This window comes from Trachemys scripta, chromosome 4 (genome assembly GCF_013100865.1).
Source record: "Trachemys scripta elegans isolate TJP31775 chromosome 4, CAS_Tse_1.0, whole genome shotgun sequence".
Taxonomy (NCBI): Eukaryota; Metazoa; Chordata; order Testudines; family Emydidae; genus Trachemys; species Trachemys scripta.
The window spans coordinates 71,620,144-71,647,680 of NC_048301.1; the positions used below are offsets into that span (position 1 = coordinate 71,620,144).

Below are 27,537 nucleotides of genomic sequence, written 5' to 3' on the forward strand. Positions count from 1 at the left end.
AGTTACTGTGGATTTATTTCTGACAATTAGCTTTAACAAAGGAGAAATCCTTACTCAACTGTGGGTAGATGTGAGGTGATAATTAACACACTGAATATTCTAGCATGGTTGGACCACGTAGCACTGCAACTACAGACATCAGGCTTCCAAAGATCTTTCCTTGTCTCACCTACCCACAAGTTTATTTCATCTGAAAAGGGACATGGCTCAAAAAGTAAAAAATCTTTTTCACACTGCTTGGCCTGGGCTCACAATAGGGTTTGACTCTGCAGAGAGAACATAGGTGGCATGGAGATGATCCCAAGTAATGTTTCAAGAGGAAATGAACCAGCCGCACCTGTGACACAGCTCAGAGTAGGCAGTGAGCCAGCTTCCTGATGTTGCTTTTTAGCAGAGGGAGCCCTCCAAGCCAAGGTTATGGCTTCTAAAGAAGGGGAGGATTTTAAAAAGGTCCCCCTCCCCTTTGCCTTTCCTATACTAGGTCAGTAATTTAACACCCTGGGCTCTCAAATCAAAGCTTGCAATGACCTTGCTGTGTTGAATTATTAGCCCAGGGTATTATAAAAAAAAAAAAAAAAGAAAAGAAAAAACTTCTAAAACAACAGAAGCCTTTTGATCAGAGCACCATAATGCAGCTAGCTGTAACTAAAGCTGGCCATTCTTATATAGCAGGAATTAAGGACTCCCCCCACCAGGCAAGACCCTATTAAAAGACAATAGCTGTTTGAAAAGGATAAGCAAGCCGATATGGATATAATAGGCCACATACGGGGGACCCTTTTTACTCTGAAATAAAGCTTCTTCTAAGAGTTATAAGCTGGGAAATCCAGTATTCAGGGAGATGGGGGGGGTACAATAGAAAAGGGTGAGTAGCCATGCAGAAATGTTTGAAAGTGCTTAAGGAAAAGGGAAGGGAGCTTCAGAGATAAGCATCAATCATTAAACACTAATACTTTCAGACTGATAAGGTGCAATTCCAGGTCACGTGGTAATCTAGCGACACAGACCAGAATGGACCGGCTGACAGGATTTTTAAAAAGTAAGTAGCAAAGAATTGAAACTCGGTGGTAAATCACCCACCAGAGAGAGGGGGCCGCTTGAGTACTGGTGCAGACAGTTTATGGTGGTCACTGCAAGTTACTGCCCAACTTTCCCCACAATAACTTACACTCTCCTGCTCTGGCTTTTTGGCCGCCCCAAGCAAAAAAAAAAAAAAAAAAAAACCACCTGCAGCACGGCTGGAGCACGGGTGCAGGGGGACCGACTGGGGGGAAGGGAGCGGGCAGGAGAGAGAGAGAGAGAAGGGGGCGGCTAGGGCTACAGCAGGGACACTGCCACGCGGCCCCTCCCACTGCGCCGCCTCCGCTCCAGTCGGCGGGGAGGGAAGGAAGAGGACTGCCCTGCAGGGTGCTCTGGTTCTCCGCGCTGCCCCCCTCTGGCCGGAGCGGAACAAGAACAACAACAACAAAAAAGCGGCTGTGCCGCCCTAGGATTGGGCAGAATGCCGCCTCGAACAGTCTGCCGCCCCAAGCACCAGCTTGCTCAGCTGGTGCCTGGAGCCGGCCCTGCTCCCTAAAAAGCATCAAGCTAATTAAAATTTGCCATTATATTGCAAACAGTGGAGGCTTCTAACCCTTACCTACCAGGTATCTGATGCTTTGTTGAATATACAGGTATGACTGGGCACACTGGAAAGAAAAGACCGTTTCTACTTCAGCTGTACAGTGACTTTCACTGTGTATGGACACTCTTGTGGTTGAGGCACAGGACAGAAACCTTGGCTACACTTGCAAGTTACAGTGCCGTAAAGGCTCCCCCAGCGCTGTAATTCACTCCCCGTCCACACTGCCAAGGCATTTGCAGCGCTGTATCTCCGTGGCTGCAGCGCTGCATGTACTCCACCTCTCCGAGAGGAATAGCGAGTATTGCACTGCCGCTGCAGCGCCAGTGTGGCCGCCCAATGCGCTGTGAATGGCCTCCAGAATTATTCGGCAGTATCCCACAATGCCTGTTCTAGCCACTCTGGTCATCAGTTCAAACTCTACTGCCCTGGCCTCAGGTAACCAACCAACCATGTGACCGACCCTTTACATTCCCCAGGAATTTTAAAAATCCCCTTCCTGTTTGCTCAGCCCGGCATGGCGTGGAGTGCTATCAGCGAATCTTTCCAGGTGACCATGCCTCCACGCACCAAGCGAGCCCCAGCATGGAGCAATGGCGAGTTGCTGGACCTCATCAGTGTTTGGGGGGGAGGAAGCTGTACAGTCCCAGCTGCACTCCAGCCGTAGGAATTACGATACCTTCGGGAAGGTATCAAAGGACATGATGGAAAGGGGCCATGACTGGGACACCCTGCAGTGCAGGATTAAAGTGAAGGAGCTGCGGAGTGCCTACTGCAAAGCCCGCGACACAAACGGCCGCTCAGGTGCTAGCCCCACGACCTGCCGATTCTACAAAGAGTTGGAGGTGATACTTGGGGTTAACCCCACCTCCACTCCGAGCACCACCATGGACACTTCAGAGCCGGTGTGGGGGAGGCGGGGAGGAGGAGGAGGAGGAAAATGGGAGTGATGGTGGTGGGCCAGATGGAGACACCCCGGAATCCCTGGAGTCATGCAGCCAGGAGCTCTTCTCGAGCCAGGAGGAAGGTAGCCAGTCGCAGCGGCCGGTACTTGGTGGAGGACAAACAGAAGAGCAGGTTCATGGTAAGTGGGTTTTTTTTTTTTTTTCGGGAAGGAATTTTTTCGGTGCAGGCTCTTTGGGAGAGGAGGGTTAGGCATGCATGCCTAGATGCGGAATAGTGCATTGATGTGGTTTATCACATCGCGGTAATCGGCCTCGGTAATCTCCTCGAATATCTCATCCAGAACGTGTACAATGCGCTTGCGCAGGTTTATCGGGAGAGCCACCGTGGTCCTTGTCCCAGCCAGGCTAACATGTCCGCGCCACTGTGCCGCGAGGGGACCATTGCTGCACATAGGCAAGTTGCATATGGGCCAGGGCAGAAGCCGCATTGCAGTAGAAGATCCTCCCTTGCTTCCCAGGTCACCCTCAGCAGTGAGATATCGTCCAGGGTGAACTCCTGTGGAAAATGTTGGGACACTGTTCAGTGTAGGTGCTCCCTGAAGGTGTTGGCTCTCCCCAAGGCACAGAAACCCAGAGGACAGTGCAGCCCTGAAACAATCAGTCCCCCTTACTCACCATTTTGAGGCTCCCGTGGCACGTGTGCGCTCTGTTTCGGACGGGAAAATTATGCTATTGTGTAGACCCTGTGTTTTCTACTCCTTAAGTGCGGGGGGAATCATTACTCTGTCTGTATAAACAATGCTGCCTCTGTTAAATGTTGCATTTTGCCTATACAGCTGCATCAACCTTGAGACCTCAGCTGTCTCTCTTATCGCCTGGTCAGAGACTGCAAAGACTCAGGAAGAGACCGCGAAAAAGCAAAAGAAGACATGCTGCAAGAAGTGATGCGGCAATCTATTAAAGAAAACGAGAAAGCACAGGACTGGAGGGAGAGAGAAAGCAGGATCCGCCAGGAAAATGCAGGGCACCGGCGGCAAAGCACTGTGCACCGGCAGCAAAGCACTGATGGTGCTCCAAGATGCTTATGAGCCTAAGCAGACGCTATCCAGGAGCTGGTAGCCATGCAGAAAGAGGAGCAGTACCGCAAACGCAAAGGCCACCCCCCCCCCCCACAGCCCTTGTCCCAAAACTCTTTCCGTTGTGCCCCACTGTCACCTCCAACCCACTTCCCCCAACTTCCGTGTTCTTCACGCCACCCGCTGCCTCCAACACCAGTATCTTCACCACACAGCCCTGAAAACCACGACCCTTACCCGCTACACTCAACCCCCATCACCATGCAGGATAGCTGTCCTGAAGTGCAGCACTCACTGCAGAACACACCAGACAGGACATACGCGAATCTGTGATTGTGCTGTTCCCCACTCCACCCCCTTGTTTCTTTTCAATAAATGGATTCTTTGGCTTTGAAAACATTCTTTATTATTGCATAAAGTAAAAGACTCCTTAGCCCAGGAAATAAACAAGCACTGCAAGTCTGCTTGTCTGCTAAGCAGACACTGATTCCTAAAGATTGGAACTATTGTACTTCACTCCCGTGCAGGGCACCAGATATCACTGCTGGTTTTCAGCCTCAAATTGCTCCCTCAAGGCATCCCTAATCCTTGCAGCCCCGTGCTGGGCCCCTGTAATAGCCCTGCTCTCTGGCTGTGCAAATTCAGCCTCCAGGTGTTGAACCTCGGAGGTCCATGCCTCAGTGAAGCTTTCACCCTTCCCTTCACAAATATTATGGAGGGCACAGCACGCGGCTATAACCGCGGGGATGCTGTTTTCGGCCAAGTCCAGCTTCCCATACAGAGATCGCCAGCGGCCCTTTAAACGGCTAAAGGCACACTCCACAGTCATTCGGCACCGGCTCAGCCTGTAGTTGAACCGTTCCTTGCTGCTGCCAAGGCTCCCTGTGTAGGGTTTCATGAGCCACGGCATTAACGGGTAAGTGGGATTTCCAAGGATCACAATGGGCATTTCAACTTCCCCTACCGTGATCTTCCGCTCTGGGAAAAAAGTCCCGGCCTGCATCTTCCTGAACAGCCAAGTGTTCCAAAAGATGCGTGCGTCATGCACCTTTCCGGGTCAGCCTGTGTTAATGTCAATGAAACGCCCACGGTGATCCACAAGCGCCTGGAGAACCATAGAGAAATACCCCTTCTGATTAACGTTCTCGGATCCTAGGTGGGGTGGTGCCAGAATAGGAATGTGCCTCCCATCTATCGCCCCTCCACAGTTAGGGAACCCCATTTGTGCAAAGCCATCACTATTTCCTGCACGTTACCCAGAGTCACAGTTCTTCTGAATAGGATGCGATTAATGGCCTTGCAAACTTGCATCAACAGGATTCCAACGGTCGACTTTCCCACTCCAAACTGGTTTGCGACTGACCAGTAGCTGTCTGGAGTTGCCAGCTTCCAGATTGCAATAGCCACCCGCTTCTCCACTGGCAGAGCAGCTCTCAATCTCGTGTCCTTGCGCCGCAGAGTGGGCGAGCTCCTCACACAGTCCCATGAAAGTGGCTTTTCTCATCCGAAAGTTCTGCAGCCACTGCTCGTCATCCCAGACTTCCATGACGATGTGATCCCACCACTCAGTGCTTGTTTCCCGAGCCCAAAAGTGGCGTTCCATGGTGCTGAGCATGTCCGTGAATGCCACAAGCAATTTCGTGTCGTACGCGTTACGCAGCTCGATAGCATCGTCGGACTCCTCACCCTCACTCTCACTATCACTTTGGATCTTAAGGAATAGTTCGACAGCCAAACGTGATGTGCTGGCGAGACTCGTCAGCATACGACTCAGCAGTTTGGACTCCATTTCAGATTGCGCTGCACAGAAACCGTTGAAAGATAGCGTCAAAGGTGGATGGAAAGAAAGGGATTTCTGGGATGCAAAGTGATGCATCACGGGGCATTGGGACAGGACCCAAAATCCCCCGCACCCATGCCCCCTTCCCACACCCCATGGCGCCAGAATGGGAAAAGGTGCTCTGTGGGATAGCTGCCCATAATGCACCGCTCCCAATAGCGCTGCAATTGCCGCAAATGTGGCCACCACAGTGCGCTGGGCAGCTGTCAGTGTGGACAGACTACAGTGCTCTCCCTACTCAGCTGCACGAAGTCAGGTTTAACCCACAGCACTGTACATCTGCAAGTGTAGCCAAGGCCAGAGTTGTTGCACAACTTTAGACAAGTCATAGCCTTTGTACCTCAGTTTCATCATCTATAAAATGAAGAGGAGACTTCCTGGCCTTGCAGGGAGTTAAGAGGATTTGTTTGCAATGTACTCAAACTATAATGGTGAACGCCATAAAAATGTCTATTAAAGAAAAATAGACATTACAGAATGGCTTTCTGCTTCCCTTCAGTCAGGTGACCCAGGGAGCAAACTCCTCCTCCCTGCATAGCATCTCCTGCTGTTCTCTCACCTAGCCTGTGAAATTCCCAGTGAGCCAAAAATAGTTCACCATCAGTAAAATGCCACCATGATGTTATTTCAAAATATAAAACTTTCAAAACTGAATGAATTAACCTTTGGTACTGAACAGTAGATTTCCATCTAGAAAAGCCCAGGAAACCAAGTTCTCTCTTTTCTGCTTTCTGGCTATATCTTGGCAACAAAATGGTAGATTTCTTGGACTCTGGTGAACACATCTATTTTTTAGGGTGCATTAATTCATGAATCCCTTGTCTTGATGCACTTCAAATTTGGAAGAAAAATTCTACTCTGGCCCCAGACAGGGGAACGTATAGGCCAATGCAGGAGCCATGAGGTATTCAACAACGGTCTCACACAGCTCTGGACAACAATCTTTTTTATGGAGAGAAAGAAAAACCCTGTCAATGTGTTCCACAATGTCTCCCTCCCAGAAAACAATCAAACATGTTCTAAAGAATCACGCAAAAGCCATCCTAAACACATGATTAACAAAAAAAAAAAAAAAACCTATCAAATTACCTATTGCTCCTACTTTTTCATATGTAGTGCTGCGGATTTGAATATACCTTTGGTGGCTTAATGGCGAAGTCCTTCAGAGCATACATACAGACAACTGCAGAGAATCCGCTCCATACAGCATGTGAGCGACTGTGACCCAGGAACCTCTTGATGCCAACTGGCAGACAGCACAGGGATACATACAGATTTACAGGGACCCCTGGATCAGTTTTATGAATAATTCACTAAAAGGTGGCATGTGAAGTCTACTGAGAGCCAGTGACACACTGGTCATTATAACCATTGTGAAATGCATGTAAGGATAATATTTAAGGGAGTTATATACCTCTACTGGAAATTACGTTCTCAAGGTCTGAGAGTTAAAGCAGGTCACCAGAAGGTGACAAAACATGTTCCTTTCACACAGACAGGAGACACTTATCTGTTTGGTTACATGCAACTGAGTATTGTGTACTTCACAATGGATACTTATCTGAATGCTAAACCACGAGCTAATCAAGATTAAGAAATTAACAAGAGACTGCAAAATCTACAGAAAAGAACACAGCAGGAAGGTGTCCAGTTTATGAGTAAAGAAAAATCAAAGAATTGCATTGATATGTCAGGGGCTGCAAAGGGTCAACCTTGTATCTTTCACTTAGGAAGTAACCGGTCACTGGGCTTGTTTCATGAATGGAAGATCACAGTCAAGGTTGGCTGTAATATACTGGAAGGATTTGAGTACAGTTTTTGATCTTAAGACATAATGTCCTATTAGTTAAGTTTAGGTTGTAGTATGTGTGAAGATTATTGCTTTACACACAGTAGTACAAATTGTGTGTCAAAAGCTGTAAAATATTCTCACCACGTCTGGTTAAAGATGTGTATCTATTTACCTTTTTGCCACTTGGTTTTTCTACAGGGTGACCAGATGTCCCAGTTTATAGGGACAGTCACAATATTCAGGGCTTTGTTTTATATAGGCACCTATTACCGCCCCTCCCCCATCCACTGTCCCAATTTTTCACACTTGCTGTCTGGTCATCCTATTTTTCTTTCATTCCATTAGTACAGAAGATGAACAGAGATAAATGGCTTCCCAGAGTGAGCTGCCAGCATGGAGGTATGCTGCTGAGCAATGACCTCACTGTGGAATGTCTTTTTTGCTTTGCATTATGATGGAGTTCCTCACTATACTTCTTCAGTGGAGGGAGGACAACTGAGATAGCTGCTGTTCACCATCTATGGCCCAAGAGCTCCTTCACTTCTCCAACATCACAAATTGAAGGAAAGAAGAGCTTTACAGTCAGAATTGCAAGACAGAGAAAGAACCCTCCAATACACAGATCTTGAGGACCACTAGGATATTCACAAAGACAGTAATGAAACAAATATCCAATTTAAAGCTAAAAAGAGAAGACAAGGTATTAGTCTATGAAATGTTTGACTGCATCAAACTCTGAAATAAGTCACTACAGAGAAGTGACCACATAAACAGAACATGCATGATCTTGTATGGAGATGTACACCCTCGGTGCTACTTGAGAAAGCATGACAAAGCAATAGAGAGAAGACTACATTGAAGTGTTTTTGTGCCAAAACACATCCCTGTTGGACACCACTGTAGATTTCAAAGCTGTCAGACTGATCACTATCATACTGGACTGTAGCCTTCATGCCATCACTGAAGGATCGAATCAGACTGAGGAAGACTTGGGGGCAACCGATTCTCTCTAGGAAGTGGAAAAAGGACCTTCCTAATGACTAGGTCAAAACCTTTATAAGATCTATGAAGGCCATGTAGAGAAGTTTTCCTTATTCTTTACACTTTTCTTGAAGTTGACTAAGTGCAGAGACTATGTCGATCGTTGATCTACCAGCACAGAAGCAACACTGACTCTTTGGAAATACACATTCTCAAAAGACTGCAAGTTCTTGCTGAGCAATCCATGCAAATACCTTACCAGGAGGAACATTAAGGATGGAGATTTCTCTGTACATGTTACAATCACTCTGATCGTCTCTGTTCTTATATGTTATGCTGCTGACATCCTCATATCTTCTGGTACCCGTCCTTCACTTCAGCAAGCAAGCAAGACATTACGCAGATGGTTAAGCACAACCTGTCCTCCTTTGTTTCAGTACTTTAGCTGGAATTCCATCTTTTCCTGTAGCCTTTCCCAGTGCTTGGGAGACAGTTGCCTTTTCAAGCTTATTTATAAATAGTTCTATATCAAGTTCTTCGACAGTCAGGAGCACTGGGACTCGCATTTACCACGGTTTCTGAAGCAGTGCTTTCACATGAATAGAGTTTGCAATAGTGTTCCACACAATGTTGCGTCTGTTTGCTTCTTCAATGATGATGTCTCCATTAAGTGACTTGAGTGGGACAGCCTTCTTGACTGAAGGACCTATTTCTTTCTTGATTTCATCGTACATACCTCTTAGATCTCCATTCTCAATGGATGTTTGAGCCAGTATGATTGAGCACATTGACTTGATGTGTGTGATAATGCACTCTTAGCCAATCTGCAGTTACCACACGTATCAGGAGAAAGGTTCATGTGTGAAGCAAAAATCACAGCATATCTCCACCAACACCTGCAAGCATTTCTTCAGAGTATGCTGCAAACCAGTCTATCTTGTATAGAGCTTCTACCAAGAGCTAAAGTTGCAGTATGTAGATATTCATTCTGTGCGTGTTCCATGATGCATCTGCATTCAATGGGGAGAGACAAATCAATGACACAGCTTTCCAGAGATTCATAATGAATTGGAGAGACCTTCCCTGGTCTTTTGCGTTGTTGCCGTTAATGCATAGGCAACAGTTTTGATATGATAGAATTTCCATAGTGAAAGGCTTATTTGCAGCATATAAGCACATGGTCTGCATCACAGCCTGCACTGTGAAAACAGAGTATGTAGAACATTCTGTAGTTTTTTTTCCCCTACAGGTGACAATTAAATACAGTTGGTGCCTGCGTCCACATTTGGGGTGCCTCCAAGACTTTCTGGTGATGACCACCTTGGAAGCAGATGTTGGTAATGCACAGTCTTAGGTGGGTGCATAGCTCCAGGAGTCTGTGTCCCTTTTCATTCATTTTTCCTACTCCTTGGTGGCCAATCTGAGTTGGCTCTATTGCTGAGGTCTCCTCATAGATGGAGTCACTTTCTCAGTGCTAGCTTATTGATGACCCTTTCGCGTTGCTGACAGAACAAGTCCTTTTCTTCAGCTATGGAAGAACTTTGAGGCATATGTACTGATGATTATGGCAAAGCCACCCGTGGTAGATATTCTTGTGATAGGATACGTTCTGATGTCGCTCGAGGACATTCAACCATCCGTCCTAATACATTTTTGACTGCAGAACCTAACCAATGCTCATTGGTCTTGTTTGCCCTTTTCACACCGGAAAAAGGTGTAATGCATCTTGTGTGGGGAGCCTGTGTTAGAGAGCAGTTACATTGATGTCAAGCTTCTCCAGCTCTCTGTCAATAATGGCAGACTTCCTAAGTCACTGAACTCCTCTAGATCATTTGATATACTAGTGCATATTGTTCTCACATTCCAACAAACAAGTTTGAAGAAGGCAACCATTGTATCCAAACTTTTGGCATGTACACCTAGGCAGAAAACAATAGGGAGGTAGAGGTTTGTGTTAGGACCAGAACATCCCCTTCTGTGGTACTGATGAGGCCCAAAGGCTTGGAGTCATCTGGAAACAGCACAGATGCAGGAAATGCTGGAGGGCAGAGCTGAGTTGCAGCAAATTTGGTTCAGGGTTTTCTTCCCCTGCCTTTGTTCAGCCAAGAACTAGCTGCAAGGTAACAGCGCCAGATAGAGTTTCTCCTTTGTGGATACTGCTTTCCTTTCCAATGGGTACCTGGCATCCCCCCCATCACTCAGCAGGTATAGTCCCTAAACACCCAAACCACAGCAGCCTGTACAGTTACATGATACCAGTAGCAGACCTCAAATACTGGATGTGATTCCACAAATAATGCAGATGATGAAATAAATGCACGCATAAAAGAAGGTTTATTTGCAGTGAGAGTCTCAGCAGAAAAACAACATGGGAGACAGAGTGCATGTGCGCACACCTTTCAGCAGTTATCTTTACATAGAAAACACAAGTTAGTAAATGAGGGGTCACAGACAGATCTGGAGTACTAACTTTAGCTTTTGGACAATGAGACTTGACAATCTAGCACTCCCAATCAACAAGTCGGAATAATTTCTCTTTTTTGATTTATTTGATTACACATAGCTGGATTCATCTGGATGTTTGTTCACGTATAAAATCTGCAAGTAAGTGGGAAGTAGCAGCCCCGTTTTCCAATATTTTGTAAACATATTTTGGAGAACATAAAATCTGTACAGGAAAATTGCTGGGTGTTAGTCCCCTGAACATAAGCAATCTGCCAAAGAAAAGGACAGTGTATTTGCCTAGTTTAATAGACCAGTACTTATTGGGACGGCTGCTAAGGAGGAAGCAACACTAAAGTGAAATGAGAGTTCCATCACCCTGTATGTGGGATGTGCAAGTTGCTGCTGCTGCTGCTATCAAACTATCCTATAGCATATGCGTCTCCATTCAGATGGCAAATCCACTTCTTCTGCCTGAAACTAGTTTAGTTTAGTCACAAAGTGAATCTGAGCTATGAACCCCAATTCCCCAAATCCATTTCCATGAACATTTGTATAAACCTTCACTGGGAAAAATGTTTTCAAAAAGCACAGGTGGTGAATTGAAATTCAGTTTCTGAAGGAAGCAAATAACTTTCCCCCATCTTTAAGCAAGACAAAGATATAGTGACCTTCCCATTCCACTGCAAGTATTCTCTCCATTGGAACCGTTGGAAGTAATACGAGTACATTGCAGAGGTCTGCAACCCCTTCTCTACTATACTCTGTGGCAAGATTTTCAAAGGGCTGGATTAGATCCTCTCTTTCTGAGTGGCTTATTCACATGTGCTGCAAGATCCACCCTTACTCTGACACCTTAAACACAGCAGAACTGCCTGTCTTCATGCGAATGTATCAGCCTCTTTCCACCGATAACTGGAGTGAAGAAGTGGCAGATTCCTGCCAGCCAGCGGTGCCCTTAGGGAGCAGTGAACCACAGCTAACACAGCAACAGACCTGTCAAGAATCAGCAGCACACAATCCCAGTGGAGATTTCTAGCCAAAAGGCTTGTTTCACAGCCAGGTTGCTGACAGCAGTAGTTTCACATCTGTCACATGGCTCACTGCAGCCAGGCAGTCCGCGTGTCATAACCCTGTCATTTCTTCACTAGAGCAGAAGAGATGCAGGGATCTGGTGGGTGTTTGAGGCGCTGAGTGAATATTGTCGTCTTTGCAATAGTTGAAGAGATTATATTTGAGAGAGAGAGAGAGAAGGAAAAACTGGGCGTATTTGCTTTGGGGCTCCCTGGCATAGATCATGTGGGAGAAATTCAAGAGCCTCATCAACTCCTGAAAATGTGAACCAAAATTTAAAACAACGCTTCCAATCTAACTAAATAGTTTTAATTATGACAGCAATCCGGTTCTTCAGCTCTGAGGGTTTCTCTTTCCCACCCAAAGTGGATCATCAGTGCCCTGAAGATTTCCCACCACCACCATTGTTTTTAATTATTTGTACTACAGTAGCACACACAAGCCCTCACCAGGATTGGTGCCCCATCATGCTAGGTCCTTTAAAGCACAGAGGAAGACATAGTCATTGCCCTGAAGAGCTTACAATCTAATCTCAAACAAGCCAGAAGACATCAGTGATGGAAGGGGGAGGAAAGATGACAGTGACAGTTATAAGAACACATGGTTATATAGGTTAATGACATGCCCAGACTCATGGTTCCAAGTCAGCTGAAAGCGCTTTTCTTTTTTCCTTTTATAAATAAATTAAGTCAGCTGACCCCATCTGCCACTCAATTTATGGCTAATTTCTTGTTGGCAACACAACAAAAGTGGGTTATGAGGAGGCATCTGAAGGGGAAGAATGCAGTGTTCTTATATATTAGTTCAGTTAATTTCATGCATGGAGCAGCATGGAAGAAAGCAGAAAGCCATTTGTGGGAGAAGAGAAAACATAAGCAATCAACACTGACATCACTGGTGGAGCCAGAGATGGGCAAGAAAGCAATATATAAAGAGATGTCAGCAAATAGGTAGGTTGTATGTATCTGATGTGTTGAGGAAGCTTCTTTCCCCTCGTTGCAGTGCCTTAAATGTCAAGGGAAAGTCGAGATCAAGAAACGACATGATCAATAATGTATAGAAGGAAAAAAAGTCCCTTTAAGATGCATAGAAGTCAAGCTTGTTGAAGTAAAATAGCATTAGCCTAATTGCATGGAAGGTTTCAGGGAAGTCTGCATTTCATGGAGATTCAAAATCAAAGAGATTTCTGGGATTTTTAATGAATAAATACCAGTAGCCTCTCAGAAGATCAGTAAAATCAGGGCTGATCATGAGAGACGAAGAGCTGTGCTCTTAAATCTATGAGAGACAGGTCGATTAATTTGCAAAAGGATGAACTGAGCCCTATTCCTGTAATAGCCAATAGTGTGTTAGAACAGGAGCCTCAGGGAACTCTCAAGACTGAAAGCAGATGTCCATATGATTGGGACAAATGAGACTAGGGAAGGAAACATGCTAAAAACATGCTAAAAATATATTAAATGCTTTCCTGATATTAGTTGCTCACATAAGCAGTTTCTGTAAATGGCACAAAGATGTTATGTGATCATGAAGGGGATGGTTAGGAGCTGTGCCATGGCAAATGAGAGGATGGTGCACACTCTAAGATGGGAACTTCTGGCTCGGTAAGGTAATCCTGTATCTCTCATTCCTCCTCACCACACTCACTTGATTCTTTTCCTCTAGGATTTACAAACTGGAGAACACAGTACCCAGGCACTTAACACACATACCATTGCTTCTCCAGACTGACCCTGCTGGTCTTACAAAACCCTGGCTTTGTCTCTCACTCTCCATGCTAAAGTAGGGAAGGCTAAGAGGAGTGGGAAAAAGGGGCCAGAAAGCCACACGAGTCCTCCCATCTCACCTTAAATGGTGTGCACACGTTTCAAAGGGAGTGTTTGCCAATCCCCTCACCTAGAGGAAGTTACAGCAATAGGAGGTTCATTGGAAGGGAGGATAATAATGGAGGGAAAAACAAGTCTTTCAGATTGGCACAAATTCTATTTATGCTCAAAGATATTGGAGTTCCTTATCAAACTGACCGGCTTGGCAGAGCTCTATCACGTAAGGGACGGTCTACTCTGCAATTGGGAGTGTGACTGTAGCACGTATAGATATATCTGAACTAGCTTTGATGTAGTTCAAAGCTAGCTTGCGTAAGAATAGCAGGGGGCAGTACAGGCGGCGCTCACTTGAGTATCTACTCAGGATCCTGGGCAGGCATGGCTAGCCCATGCCCCCCACTTGTGCTGCCTCAACTCCACTATTGTTGCTCAAGCTAGCTTTAGTCTAGATAGATCTAAGTGAGCTTGGGTATGTTTACACATGCTGCGAACACACCTCCCAATTTCAAGGTAGACATACACTCAGCGTAAACCACTGGGCACAACCTGACCTTAGCTCCATGGGGGATTCCAGAGGGCAGGGGAAGCAAGTGAGATTGGGGAACCACAATAAGTTATTTTCCCATGATAGGCAGCTCCCTACACTGCTGAAATCTTGGTCTCTCCTTCTGATCAATTATTCTCCACTTTAAAGGAGCAATCTCCCACATTTCATATATCCCACATTGAGAGCTTTCACAACTATCAGAATTACTACTTAGCCTATTTCTATTCCGATACTGGGGCACTGAATATGGCTTGCTAACAATGGCAAGTTCTACTTTAATTACCAGAGAGAAAGGGACAGCAGCATCTGATAACTTCTTCCTGTCCTATGGAAACAGTCAACAGCTCTATGGAGAATTCAACATGAACACAAAAGCCCTCTGGTATTTCATACCCCCTTTTCAGGAGTATCAGGGAAACATGAACTCAGCTCAGGGCATCTTGATCTTTCAGAGCTGCACACACTGGCAAATACTCACGTTCTACAGTGGCTTCACATTTACAGGCACAAATCATATTTGTTTGAAAATACCAAGAACCAAAAGAGTACCGTAGGCAAGGGTGGGACAAGAGCAGAATGGGAGGAGATGAGAGGGTCTGGGCAGCAGGATCCAACATGAAGAAATACTGCAGAGAAACGTTCTAAGAACAATTTCAAAGAGGTAGGGAGGGGCTCTTTCATCGTCATTCAATTTTTAAGTTACTGGTGACCAAAAGAAGTTTAAAAGGGCCCCGAGGAGTGAACTTGAAAGGAGATGCAAACCAAATCTGCTCTGGAAGAGTGCCTGGATAATGCCAGCTGGATGTGTCATAGCCTCCTCCCTCTCAACCCTGATAAAACAGAAGTCTGGTTGATAGGCGAAGGTCATTGTTTTGCTCACACTCTCTTCCTTCAAGTCCTTGCTTATTAAGGGAACTTATTCAGAGTTGATGAGCAAGGTTAACAATCTGAACATCACTTTTCACAGAAAGCCATATGCATCAGTCACAGTATGGTGTCTCCTACCTATATCATTTGCACAGGCTGAACCTTAAATTTGTCCCAATAACCTTATGACATAGATCCACTCATGCAATCCCCTCTTAGCAGGAGATTACTTGTGATCCAAGGACCGCCTGATGCCGACTGACAGAGGGCACAGGCATGCAGAAGGGTTACAGGGATCTCCTGGGTCTGGTAGCTACATATTAGTTTGCCAAAGAGGGTCACGTAAGGTCTCTACTGAAAGCCCGTGTCACATGGATTATCATAACCATTGTGAAATGTATGTACAGATAATATGTAAGGATTTGTGTGTGTGTACACACACACACACACACACACACAGAGTCTACAAACTGTGTTCTTAAAGTATGTAAGACAAGTCACCAATAGGTGATAAACAGATTCTGTTCAGACAAGGGATAGGAGGCACTTATCTCCCTGGCTGACCATTGTGTGTCTTACAATGGAAATCTATTTGCATATGGAATCACCAGCTAATCAAGATTGTGAAGAGGAGATTACAAAATCTACAGGAAGGAAGGAATACACAGCAGGAGGATGTCCAATTCATGACTAAGATCCAAGAAGTAGTCTGATATACCAGGAGAAGGCATGGAGACACCTGAGGTCCTCCACCTAGGAAGTGAACTGACATTGTGTTTGCATCATGAAAAAAGATCACAGCCGGCTTGGCTGAAGACACTTTGGGGTGAGCTAAACTTAATTAGACAAGAGGTGTCTTGATAGTTAAGATTAGCCTCTAGTATGCATGCTGTGATTTCATTTTATACATAATCTTTTGTTTCCAATATTCTTGCTTTCTGTCATTTGAATCTTTGTTCTTTCTTAAATTTATACTACTTCTCTCTATAAACAAATCTAAGGGCTGTGTGTTAATTGGAGCTGTGTTCTATGGTGTAACTGGTAAGCTGTGGTGTATTGTTCCTTTGGGATCAGCAGATCTGGTAACTGTGTGTGTGTCCAGTGATCAGTGTCTGGACACTGCAGGGGGACATTCAGAGGACTCGGAGATTGGAGTGTGCCTATTGCTAACCAGTAAAGAGAAAGTGGGACCTGCAGAGGCATGGAGGGAAGTGCTTGTGTTGCCAGGTACCAATAAAGTCAGGGAGCAGACAGATGGCAGGCACAGACAAGGCTTCTTCACGCTAAGGGCAGGTGGTGGTGAAGTGCCTCACAACCTTGGGTATCCACAGGAAGAACCATACTTCCATCACAGCAACTTGTTCATGACACAGAAGTACCCATGATCTTGTTATAGGCACCTTGTATTCTTAACACTGGCTGTTCATACAGAGGGACTATTTTTAGGGTTAAACCCGGGGGGAGAGGGTGGAAGTGTTAACCCCTTTCACCAAATCAAAATTCAAAATCAGGATTAGGCCTGGAGAAAGGAAAAAAAATGGGGAAAAAGTGTCCTTCAGACATCTAGGCACAACCTAGCCACACCCCCAGCAAAAAGGCCAATGGCTCAAATTTTCTTTGCTTTCTGTCAGTCAATCTGCAAGTAAGAGGCCTTCAACTGGCCACTAAAGAATCACCACAAATGAAGGAGATGCTGGAGCTCCTGTCAAAGGAAGCCAAGGTTCCCCCATCACCTCCCACTATGTACTAGTTTGAATCCAATGACAGAACTTAACAATGGATTTTAATTTCTCTTTCTCCCTCCCTTGGAGCAATCAACTTCTAAGAAACATTACAATACACAAATAAGATAAAAATTATTTTTCCATTTTAGAATCAAGACAGACAACTTGAATTCCGGGTTCATGTCTTCTTTATTCTCTACACTACTGAGCACAATGCCAGAACTTGCAATGCCCCCTGGAATTGCATTTGCATTAATTTTGCCTGATTTTTAAACCCCAAACGTACTGTCTTTGGAAGAGGGAGGAGAGGCTGGCACCACTTGTTTGTTAAAACCCAGAATGGGAGGACAAAGACACATACTAGACGTCCTTGTTGAACTTCACCATGAAGAATGTCTGTACTCTGGTACCAGCTGTCTTTTAGGGATTCCACCATAACATCTTCAGTCAGCAAGAAACCAGACATTAACTGAGGCTGTAAATCACTCCTCCAGACATTTCTTATTCTCTTCCTCACAATACTTTCAAAAACATCTTGAAATCTTCTTTTCTATGTGTCTTTAGTATGTGTCATGCTGATTCCATGTTTATATCTTCCATGTATATCTCGTTGTCCCCTTTAAGTCTTGCATTTTGCTACATCTCAGTTAGTTTTACTTCAATTTTTAAGAGGCTGGACTTTTAAGGATCACCTATGTTTTTATTGAATTGTATATTGTTTTTAGATGCAGGCCACCTTGGTAGGGTGCTTTATAAATACAGTAATTACTAGTAGGATGACTGCAGTGAGTGTATAATCTACCTGCAGAACTCATTGCCATTATATATCAGTGAAGCTATAAGTAAATATAATTCCATAAAAGGGCTGGACAGCTACATGGATAAGGAGACCATTCACAGTTATGTTAAGAAAGATAATTTTATAAAGTGATATAAATCCATATGCTTCAGCGCATAAATCAACTACAAGCTGTTATGGGTTAGAAAGAAATTTACCCTACAGGCAGGTTATTTTATAATAATCCACTATGCAGTATTTTACATTTCTATCTGAGGCATCTGGTATCAGACAATGTCTGAGACAGAGGAGCGTTACTGTCCAAATCAATTATGTGATTTTGGATGAGGTTTCTGAATTGACACTATCTTGGCCAAAACAGGGAAGCTCGTAACTGCTGTCTAGCCAATCATAACACAGTTAGCAGTCATCTATACCACCAGAACACATCAGCCTATACTACAAGGAGGCATCCCAATGAACCAAACCCACATTTGTATTGTGTTGCTGTGAGATGTATGTTCCGAGACAGTTTATACTAAAGGTTCTCTACAGAATAAAGCTGTTACGTTTGAAAAGTGCATGTTCCACAAATGCAGAGATTTTGGTGCAGCCCCTCACCTTCTTCCTACTAATCTGGGTTTTTAGGGTCACTTGAGATCAGTGATCATCACCATTGTGGCTATGCTGAGCCATATATAATAGTTATTGGGTCTGGAAGAGCCAGGCAACAGCATACCAAGCAAATAAAGGGAGCTTTACAAGAACCAGACTGTGACAGTCCTTGCTTGGAAGTTGGTTGGTAGCTTTGCCTAGTGGTCAGGGCTTAGGCCCATGACCTGCAGGGGGGATGTTAGTAGGAGAGCCCAAGCCCTCCCACTCCACGAGGCTCCAACCCACAGCCCTTTGAGGGCTATCAGTGATCTGACAGCCAGGGGCTGATTAAGGCTGCCTTCCCTGGGCCACTTCCTATCACACTCCCTGCAACTGTCCCAAAGTCACCGTCTGGGTTTTGGTGTCATGAAGAGCATCCTCTCACCACAAGGCACCTACTGAAAGCTGCATGTACCATGGTAGCTCTCTTCCTCTCCTGGGCAGCAATTGCCTCCTTCTGAAGTATGGCCCACCCTCCTGGGCCAGCTCAGGCCTAGGGATTTCCCCTCTGGGGTAGTCCAAATAAAGTAAAGGGGAATTAACAAAACTGAGTCCATATGAGAGGGAGGGGGGGGAATGCTTCCCTCTCAGGCTGTCTCTCTAGCAGGTCCTCCCATCCCTCAGGAGGGACCTTTTGGCAGTTGTCTTCAGGAGAGATTCTGCCTTTCCTTCAGCTCTCCTCTGCTGGGGTTGCAGGTCTGCTCTCTTCCCTGGTCTGCCACCAAATGAGCTGCTCCCCTGCCTGTTAACTCCAACTCCAGTTGGAGCATTTCCTACATATGTGGCAGGCCAGGGCTGTCTGAGTCCAGAGCAGTTCCTTAACCCCTGGCTGCCCAGAGTGGGGTTTGTGTACTCCATCACAGAGACAAAACTAAAAGAACAGCTGGGACAAGACTGAACAGCACAATGGATAATTCACAGAGAGAGGAGGACAGCTGGTACCAGAGCAAGGACACTGATGGGAATCAGAGGGATGAGGTGCCACAAGGAACCAGTCCTTTTACCATAGACTCATCTACTAAAGAGAGCTACTATACACAGAGGACTTGAAATATGTCCCATATCCCATTTCCTCTGTTTGGGATTATGAAAAAGAAGAGGGCCTGGAGACCTGGCTTGGCAGCTCAGCAAGAGTCAGTCTCAAGATATTAAAATGCAACCTTCCTCTCTCTGTCCCAATTCATTTTCTTTCAGAACATCTGCCCAGGCCCACTACAGTCTTCAATGGGAAAGAGTGTATTGCTGGTACAACTAGAGACTTCCCCTTTTTCCCTGTCTGTGAACGAGAGCATGAATTAAAAAATAAATTGCTATCAAAGATAGATATTATTTGATGACCCAGATACAGTAGTAAAACAGAGAACAGAAGTCCTATCTGGGCCAAATTCAGCCTCAGAATAAGCAAGCACAACTGGTGAAGCCAATAGGAGTTGCCCCGCTTTTAAATCAGGTCTGAATTTGACCCATTGTCCTGAATAAGCACGTCTCTGAAACATGCTCAGGCAGCCCTTGGCTAACCTACTCAACTCCAACATTCACTGCCACAACATAATCAGCATGTATCCAGTTCCATTCTCCATGTACCCTGCTTGCTTCCAAGAGCCTGCCTCAGGGTGGTCCTATTGGCAGACTCCTGATGTACTTACTATTCAGTGAAGAATCTGGCAATGCCATACTGACTAATATCTTCTCTGTTCTCCAGCAGCTGGCTCACTGCATCCTCCATGTACGTGAGGACATGTCTCTGAGCTACAAACAAAAGAGAAAGAGAGAGATTAGAATACAAGGGGCTTGCAAAGCCCAGAGCCAGGCCAGGCTATTAGTGTACATCCTTGCCTGGCTATTAGCACTTGTTCTCGCTGCGTAGAGAGAGACAAGCAGAGGTTCTCATTCTGTTAAGTATTACTTCTGAGGGCATTGTGCCAAAAAATTAAAAATTCTGCAGAAAAAAATTAAATTTTGTGCCTTTTATTTTTCAATAAATAAATGCAGAGGCTCCAGCATAGCAGTGGGAAGCACAGGCCACTGGCTGTACGAAGCCTCCCCACTCCCAGGACACGGACTCAGTGGTGAGGCTGCACTCGACCCAGACACAGCACTAGGCCTGGGCCTGCCCCAGAAAAATCCTGGGTCCCTGCCCCTCTGCACCAGGCACACCAGGTGTGGGGCAGGCAGGCTCAACCAGGCAGAATCCAAGTGTGGAGGGGCTCAGTGTGGGGGGATCCAGGTGTGGGGTGAGAGGATTCTGTATGGGACAATCTGGGGGCAGGCAGCTCCGTGGGGGGGGAGAATAAATATGGTTGGTGAAATAGCTGACTTAAATTCTGCTTCTCCCCTCTGGCTACACAAAGTTACTCATTTATGCACTGGTGACCCTTCTTTAATCTTTCTAGGTTTTGGAGATGAAGGGGGCAGATGAGGGTTGCAGCACAGCCAGTTTTGAAACCGTGCACCATTAAATGCCTGGTAGGGACCCTCTAGAAGCCTGTATTGCAATAACCTTCCCTACACAGATTATGAATACCATACTGTAGGACTCTAGTAGGGTTGCTGCAGAGCTTACCAAGGTCCTCCAACCTCATCTTTCAGGGTTTGTGTATTGTTTTAAATGCTGGTCTGTAGAAAAAAAAAATCTGGAAGATACAAATCAAAGCACTTCTGTCCTCCTGAAAGCACCAAAAGGGATGTTCTGAGGGAACTGGGTGCAGTGCTGGGTGATATCTACACACCTTGACAGGAATGCTGGATCTGTCATTATCTAACAAAAGAATGCTACTTGTCTGTGATAAACATTGGAGGCAGAAACAACTTGGTACAATACATTAATCATCTCACTGCTTCCACAAAGGGCAAGGAGAGCACAAGCAGTGCAGATACCAAAGGGAAATAGTGTGGATCTGTCACTCAACCTCTTTGAGAAGTGAACCAGAGCAGAAAAAAGTCTGGGCAAGAGGAAGGGTTGCCAAATCCATGAGTTCAACAATCAGGAGCCAAACCACAACAAAGAAAGGAGAACCATTCCCAATCTAAAGCGCACACGAACCCTGTTCCCAATGCACACACTCCTATCCCAGACAAGTACATTATAGCACCGCTGCAAGTAGCAGCCTGTCCTGAAAAGAGCAGGAAAATATCCTCAGGGTAGGGATGGCAGAGGCTGTGCTTGCTCTTTACCAATCTGTTCCAGACTCAACGGCATCACTCCTTCACCCGCAATCAATCTGCTTTAGAACCACATCAGAGTTCAACAATCCACTTAAACACAAATTCAAGCCCTTGGTAAGTATCAAGCATGCCCCACCCATACTCGGTACATTTCATCTTGGTGTGGGGCAGGTGGAGCTCAAAAGATGCCTGGAAAACATTATTCCGAATGGGTACAATGATAAAAAGTTCACACTAGCACTAACTGCTGTCAGGGGATTTCTCCGCCTATGACGCTTTTCAGATTCAGTACAATGGCAGAATGGGTTAAGCATACCCTGAAAAATACCTTGCAGCTGATAGTAAGATGGTGAGCCATAGGTTCAAAGATGTTATCTGGTAATAAAAGATACAGGGCGTAACTTAATTTAATTATTTTAATGCAAAGGAACACATTTTAATTTATGAGAGTGATTAAAGAAAAATAGCTCTGCGCACCTGTGTCCCCTGAGGGAGGAATGAGTCCGTGCAGCTCAGTCACACTCTTAAGGCCTTGGCTACACTTGCAGATGTACAGCACTGTGAGTTAAACCTGACTTCGTGCAGCTGAGTAGGGAGAGCACTGTAGTCTGTCCACACTGACAGCTGCCCAGCGCACTGTCGTGGCCACATTTGCGGCAACTGCAGCGCTATTGGGAGCGGTGCATTATGGGCAGCTATCCCACAGAGCACCTTTTCCCATACTGGGGCCATGGGTTGTGGGAAGGGGGCATGGGTGCGGGGGATTCTGGGTCCTGTCCCAATGCCCCGTGATGCATCACTTCGCATCCCAGAAATCCCTTTGTTTCCGTCCACCTTTGGCGCCATCTTTCAACGGTTTCTGTGCAGCGCGATCTGTCTGCAGGAAATGGAGTCCAAACTGCTGAGGCGTATGCTGACAAGTCTTGCCAGCAGGGCCAGCTCCAGGCACCAGCCGACCAAGCTCGTGCTTGGGGTGGCACCTTGGGCCGGGGCAGCGCTCAGGTTTTTATTAATTTATTTATTGGGCGGGGGCTGGTGCGGCGTGGCACTGGCCGGGCGCTTGGAGGGGGGGTGGGAGTTGGCGCGGCGCTGGGGGGCGGAGGCTGGTGCTCGGAGGAGGGGCAGGGGTTGGCGCGGCGCTGGGGGGCGGGGGCTGGCGCTCAGAGGAGGGGCGGGGGTTGGCGCGGCGCTGGGGGGCGGGGGCTGGCGCTCAGAGGAGGGGCGGGGGTTAGCACGACGCGGCGCTGGGGGGGCGGGGGCTGGCGCGGTGCTCGGAGGGGACGTGGCTTCGGGCGGCGTGGCGTTCTGGGGGGCGGGGATTCAGGTGGCGGCGGGGATTTCAGCAGCACTGGGGGGGTACGACGGTGCGGCGTGGCGCTCGCGGGGGGGGCGGGACTCTTCTTTTTTGTATGGGGCGGCAAAAAACTTATGCTGGTGAGCAGGGCCGGCTCTGTCACATTTGGCTGTCGAACTATTCCTTAAAATCCAAAGTGACAGTGAGAGTGAGGGTGAGAAGTCCAACGATGCTATCGAGACACGTAACGCGTACGACACAAAATTGCTTGTGGCATTCACGGACATGCTCAGCACTGTGGAACGCCGCTTTTAGGCTCGGGAAACAAGCACCGAGTGGTGGGATCACATCGTTGTGGAAATCTGGAATGATGAGCAGTGGCTGCAGAACTTTCGGATGAGAAAAGCCACTTTTATGGGACTGTGTGAGGAGCTGGCCTCCACCCTGCAGCGCAAGGATGCGAGATTGAGAGCTGCCCTGAAAAACCATGACTCTGGGTAACGTGCAGGAAATAATGGATGGCTTTGCACAAATGGGGTTCCCTAACTGTTGAGGGGCGACAGATGGGAGGCACATTCCTATTCTGGCACCACCCCACCTAGGATCCGAGAATGTTAATCAGAAGGGGTATTTCTCTATGGTTCTCCAGGCGCTTGTGGATCACCATGGGCGTTTCATTGACATTAACACAGGCTGGCCCGGAAAAGTGCATGACGCATCTTTCGGAACACTTGGCTGTTCAGGAAGATGCAAGCCGGGACTTTTTTCCCAGAGCGGAAGATCACGGTAGGGGAAGTTGAAATGCCCATTGTGATCCTTGGAAATCCCGCTTACCTGTTAATGCAGAGGCTCATGAAACCCTACACAGGGATCCTTGAGAGCAGCAAGGAACGGTTCAACTACAGGCTGAGCCGGTGCCGAATGACTGTGGAGTGTGCCTTTAGCCGTTTAAAGGGCCGCTGGCGATCTCTGTATGGGAAGCTGGACTTGGCCGAAAACAGCATCCCCGCGGTTATAGCCGCGTGCTGTGCCCTCCATAATATTTGTGAAGGGAAGGGTGAAAGCTTCACTGAGGCATGGACCTCCGAGGTTCAACACCTGGAGGCTGAATTTGCACAGCCAGAGAGCAGGGCTATTACAGGGGCCCAGCACGGGGCTGCAAGGATTAGGGATGCCTTGAAGGAGCAATTTGAGGCTGAAAACCAGCAGTGATATCTGGTGCCCTGCACGGGAGTGAAGTACAGTAGTTCCAATCTTTAGGAATCAGTGTCTGCTTAGCAGACAAGCAGACTTGCAGTGCTTGTTTATTTCCTGGGCTAAGGAGTCTTTTACTTTATGCAGTAATAAAGAATGTTTTCAAAGCCAAAGAATCCATTTATTGAAAAGAAACAAGGGGGTAGAGTGGGGAACAGTACAATCACAGATTCACGTATGTCCTGTCTGGTGTGCTGTGCAGTGAGTGCTGCACTTCAGGACAGCTATCCTGCATGGTGATGGGGGTTGAGTGTAGCGGGTAAGGGTCGTGGTTTTCAGGGCTGGGTGGTGAAGATACTGGTGTTGGAGGCAGCGGGTGGCGTGAAGAACACGGAAGTTGGGGGAAGTGGGTTGGAGGTGACAGTGGGGCACAACAGAAAGAGTTTTGGGACAAGGGCCAGGAGAAGGGGGGAGTTTGCGGTACTGCTCCTCTTTCTGCATGGCTACCAGCTCCTAGATAGCATCTGCTTGGCGCTCCAAGATGCTTATGAGCCTATCAGTGCTTTGCTGCCGGTGCGCTGCGTTTTCCTGGCGGATCCTACTTTCTCTCTCCCTCCAGTCCTGTGCTTTCTCATTCTCTTTAATAGATTGCCGCATCACTTCTTGCAGCATGTCTTCTTTGCTTTTTCGCGGTCTCTTCATGAGACTTTGCAGCCTCTGACCAGGTGATAAGAGGGACGGCTGAGGTCTCAAGGTTGATGCAGCTGTATAGGCAAAATGCAACATTTAACAGAGGCAGCATTGTTTATACAGACAGAGTAATGATTCCCCCCGCACTTAAGGAGTAGAACACAAACAGGGTCTACACAATAGCATAATTTTCCCGTCTGAAACAGAGCGCACACATCCCACGAGAGCCTCAAAATGGTGAGTAAGGGGGACTGATTGTTTCAGGGCTGCACTGTCCTCTGGGTTTCTGTGCCTTGGGGAGAGCCAACAGCTTCAGGGGGCACCTACACTGAACACTGTCCCAACATTTTCCACAAGAGTTCACCCTGGACGATATCTCACTGCTGAGGGTGACCTGGGAAGCAAGGGAGGATCTTCTACTGCAATGCGGCTTCTGCCCTGGCCCATATGGAGCTTGCCTATGTGCAGCAATGGTCCCCACCAGCTCTGAAGTGTCCATGGTGGTGCTTGGAGTGGAGGTGGGATTAACCCCAAGTATCGCATCTAGCCCTTTGTAGAATCGAAAGGTCACGGGGGGAGCACCCAACAGCCATTTGCGTCGCAGGCTTTGTGGTAGGCACTCCGCAGCTCCTTCACTTTAATCCTGCACTGCAGGGCGTCCCGGTCATGGCCCCTTTCCATCATGTCCTTTGATACCGTCCCGAAGGTATCGTAATTCCTATGGCTGGAGTGCAGCTGGGACTGTACAGCTTCCTCCCCCCAAACACTGATGAGGTCCAGCAACTCGCCATTGCTCCATGCTGGGGCTCGCTTGGCGCATGGAGGCATGGTCACCTGGAAAGATTCGCTGATAGCACTCCACGCCATGCCGGGCTGAGCAAACAGGAAGGGGATTTTGAAAATTCCCGGGGAATGTAAAGGGTCGGTCACATGGTTGGTTACCTGAGGCCAGGGCAGTAGAGTTTGAACTGATGACCAGAGTGGCTAGAACACGTGGAATACTGCCAAATAATTCTGGAGGCCATTCACAGTGCATTGGGCGGCCACACTGGCGCTGCAGCGGCAGCGTAATACTTGCTATTCCTCTCGGAGAGGTGGAGTACATGCAGCGCTGCAACCACGGAGATACAGCGCTGCAAATGCCTTGCCAATGTGGACGGGGAGGGAGTTACAGCGCTGGGGGAGCCTTTACAGAGCTGTAACTCGCAAGTGTAGCCAAGGCCTAAGATAATAGCAACTGGGAAAGACTGTTTTTCATTCTATCCCAACCCATCCCTCCCTCTTCACTATGTGGCCCTTGCTGTGCTCCGAGACCATCTTCCCAGACACTATCACACTTTCCCTTATCAGAGCACCACACAAATATTAAATTAATTCCCACCGCCCACACCTAAACTCTCATAAGATTTGTAGGTATTCTCAGAGCCCCTTATACTCCATGGTGCAATGAGACCAAGTTCCATAGCAAGCAGACCTAAAGTGTATGGCAACAACTTTTAAATTCCAAGTGAAAGTTGTTTCATGATGATACACTAAATTGCCTCCCATTCCCATCTCCTCACAAACACACATAGCTACAAATGGCTCAACATTGAAAACAGTCTCTGACATAAAATTAATCAATGGTCATTTCTGGAGAGGAAATTTTTTGCTACACTCCTCAGGTGATTTGACTCCCAGAATATTGTCTAAGTGCCCTAGCACAGCATCTCCCCATGTGTGCCAGGGAAGGGGATGGAGGGTGCTTGTGGTCTGTTTTTGAGATTCATCTCCCTAACTCCCCAGCTGCTGTGCTTTTTTCCAGGTTGCCCAGCTCACCAGCCTATGCTATCAGTTCCCACAGCTTTCTGGCTGCAAACTGGACTCTAGCTCTGGCTCCCTGACCTGCTGCAGCCTGGCTCCTCAGAAGAATGTGGGGTGCTTGCACTGTAATCCAATTAACTCCTTCTTGTGGGGGAAAACCGGAGAGCAATTTGCAATTGCAAGCAGGTCCTAGCAGGACAGGGAGATGAAACAAAATGCCAGGTTCCTGGCAGTAGCAAAATGGTGATTTCCATGATAAAATGCTGAATTTTCCATCTTGAAGGTTTCTAAGGCACAGGATTATGGAGTCCCATAAGGCCCTGTTTGAGATGAATGGGACAGTTCACACCTCTTAGGACTCTTGTTTCAGGCTCTTTGAAAAATCAGGTAATACTGCATCAATTTACACTACTCATGTTCAAGGTTCTCTCTGCAACCACAAGGGCTAGAAACACTGATGTTACACCCCATATTCCTCATAGAAATATGACTGTTATATGAATATGGCCTAAGATATATTTTATGAAAGATGGGTCTTGTAAGGTATCATTGGAAAGGTTATGTCTTACTGAATGTGATTATCTAATTTGTATGCATCTATCATTTCTGTATTTAAAGTTCAGAATATTGACTATGTAACAATTACAACTGTGTGTGTATTTGGGAGACACTCACCAAACAACCAGCCATCACAGCCTTGATAGGCCATTAGAAAGAAACAATAAGACTGTGAGAGGCGTAGCTGTGACACTACAGGTCAGGTGATAAGATTACCTGATACAAAATATCACCTTGGACACTGCTGGTACTTTTCCTCTGTAGGGGGATGGGGATCAAACAAAGGTTTCCCACCTTAGGTAAATCCTTTTAAGGCTGGGGAGGGGGTTAATCTGGACTCTCCTCCACTGCCTACCCAAGAAGGAGGACTGCTGAAAGTACCCGAAGGGACAAAGGAACTAACCTGAAGGGAAAGGCAGGGGTGAGTCCAGACTGAGACAGGGGTCCAATCTGTAAGAAGAAATAACTGGAACACTAAGCTACTGAAACTCCTCAGGTTGGGGGGTTGTCTCTAAGTGCTTACAAATAAGACAAATAAATGCTTACAGACAACCCCCCAACCTGAAACAAATACTCACCAGCAACTACACACCACACCACAGAAACACCAACCCAGGAACCAATCCCTGTAGCAAACCTCGTTGCCTACTCTGTCCCCATATCTACTCTGGTGACACCATCAGAGGACCCAACCACATCAGCCACA

At 46.7% G+C, this 27,537-nt stretch overlaps 1 protein-coding gene across 4 annotated transcripts in view; it reads right to left on the reverse strand.

The window, feature by feature from the left end:
- The window catches only part of C4H11orf49 (chromosome 4 C11orf49 homolog), a 143,564-nt gene that overhangs the window by 98,518 nt on the left and 17,509 nt on the right, over positions 1–27,537 (reverse strand). For 3 of the 4 annotated variants that reach the window (XM_034769512.1, XM_034769511.1, XM_034769514.1), the window contains one exon: positions 19,774–19,876. In XM_034769512.1, the coding sequence (XP_034625403.1) occupies positions 19,774–19,853 (80 nt within the window). In that variant the 5' untranslated portion in view covers positions 19,854–19,876. Of the gene's footprint in view, positions 1–19,773; positions 19,877–21,620; positions 21,646–27,537 lie in introns of those variants that run through there. The other variant, XM_034769513.1, reaches the window with a different exon arrangement.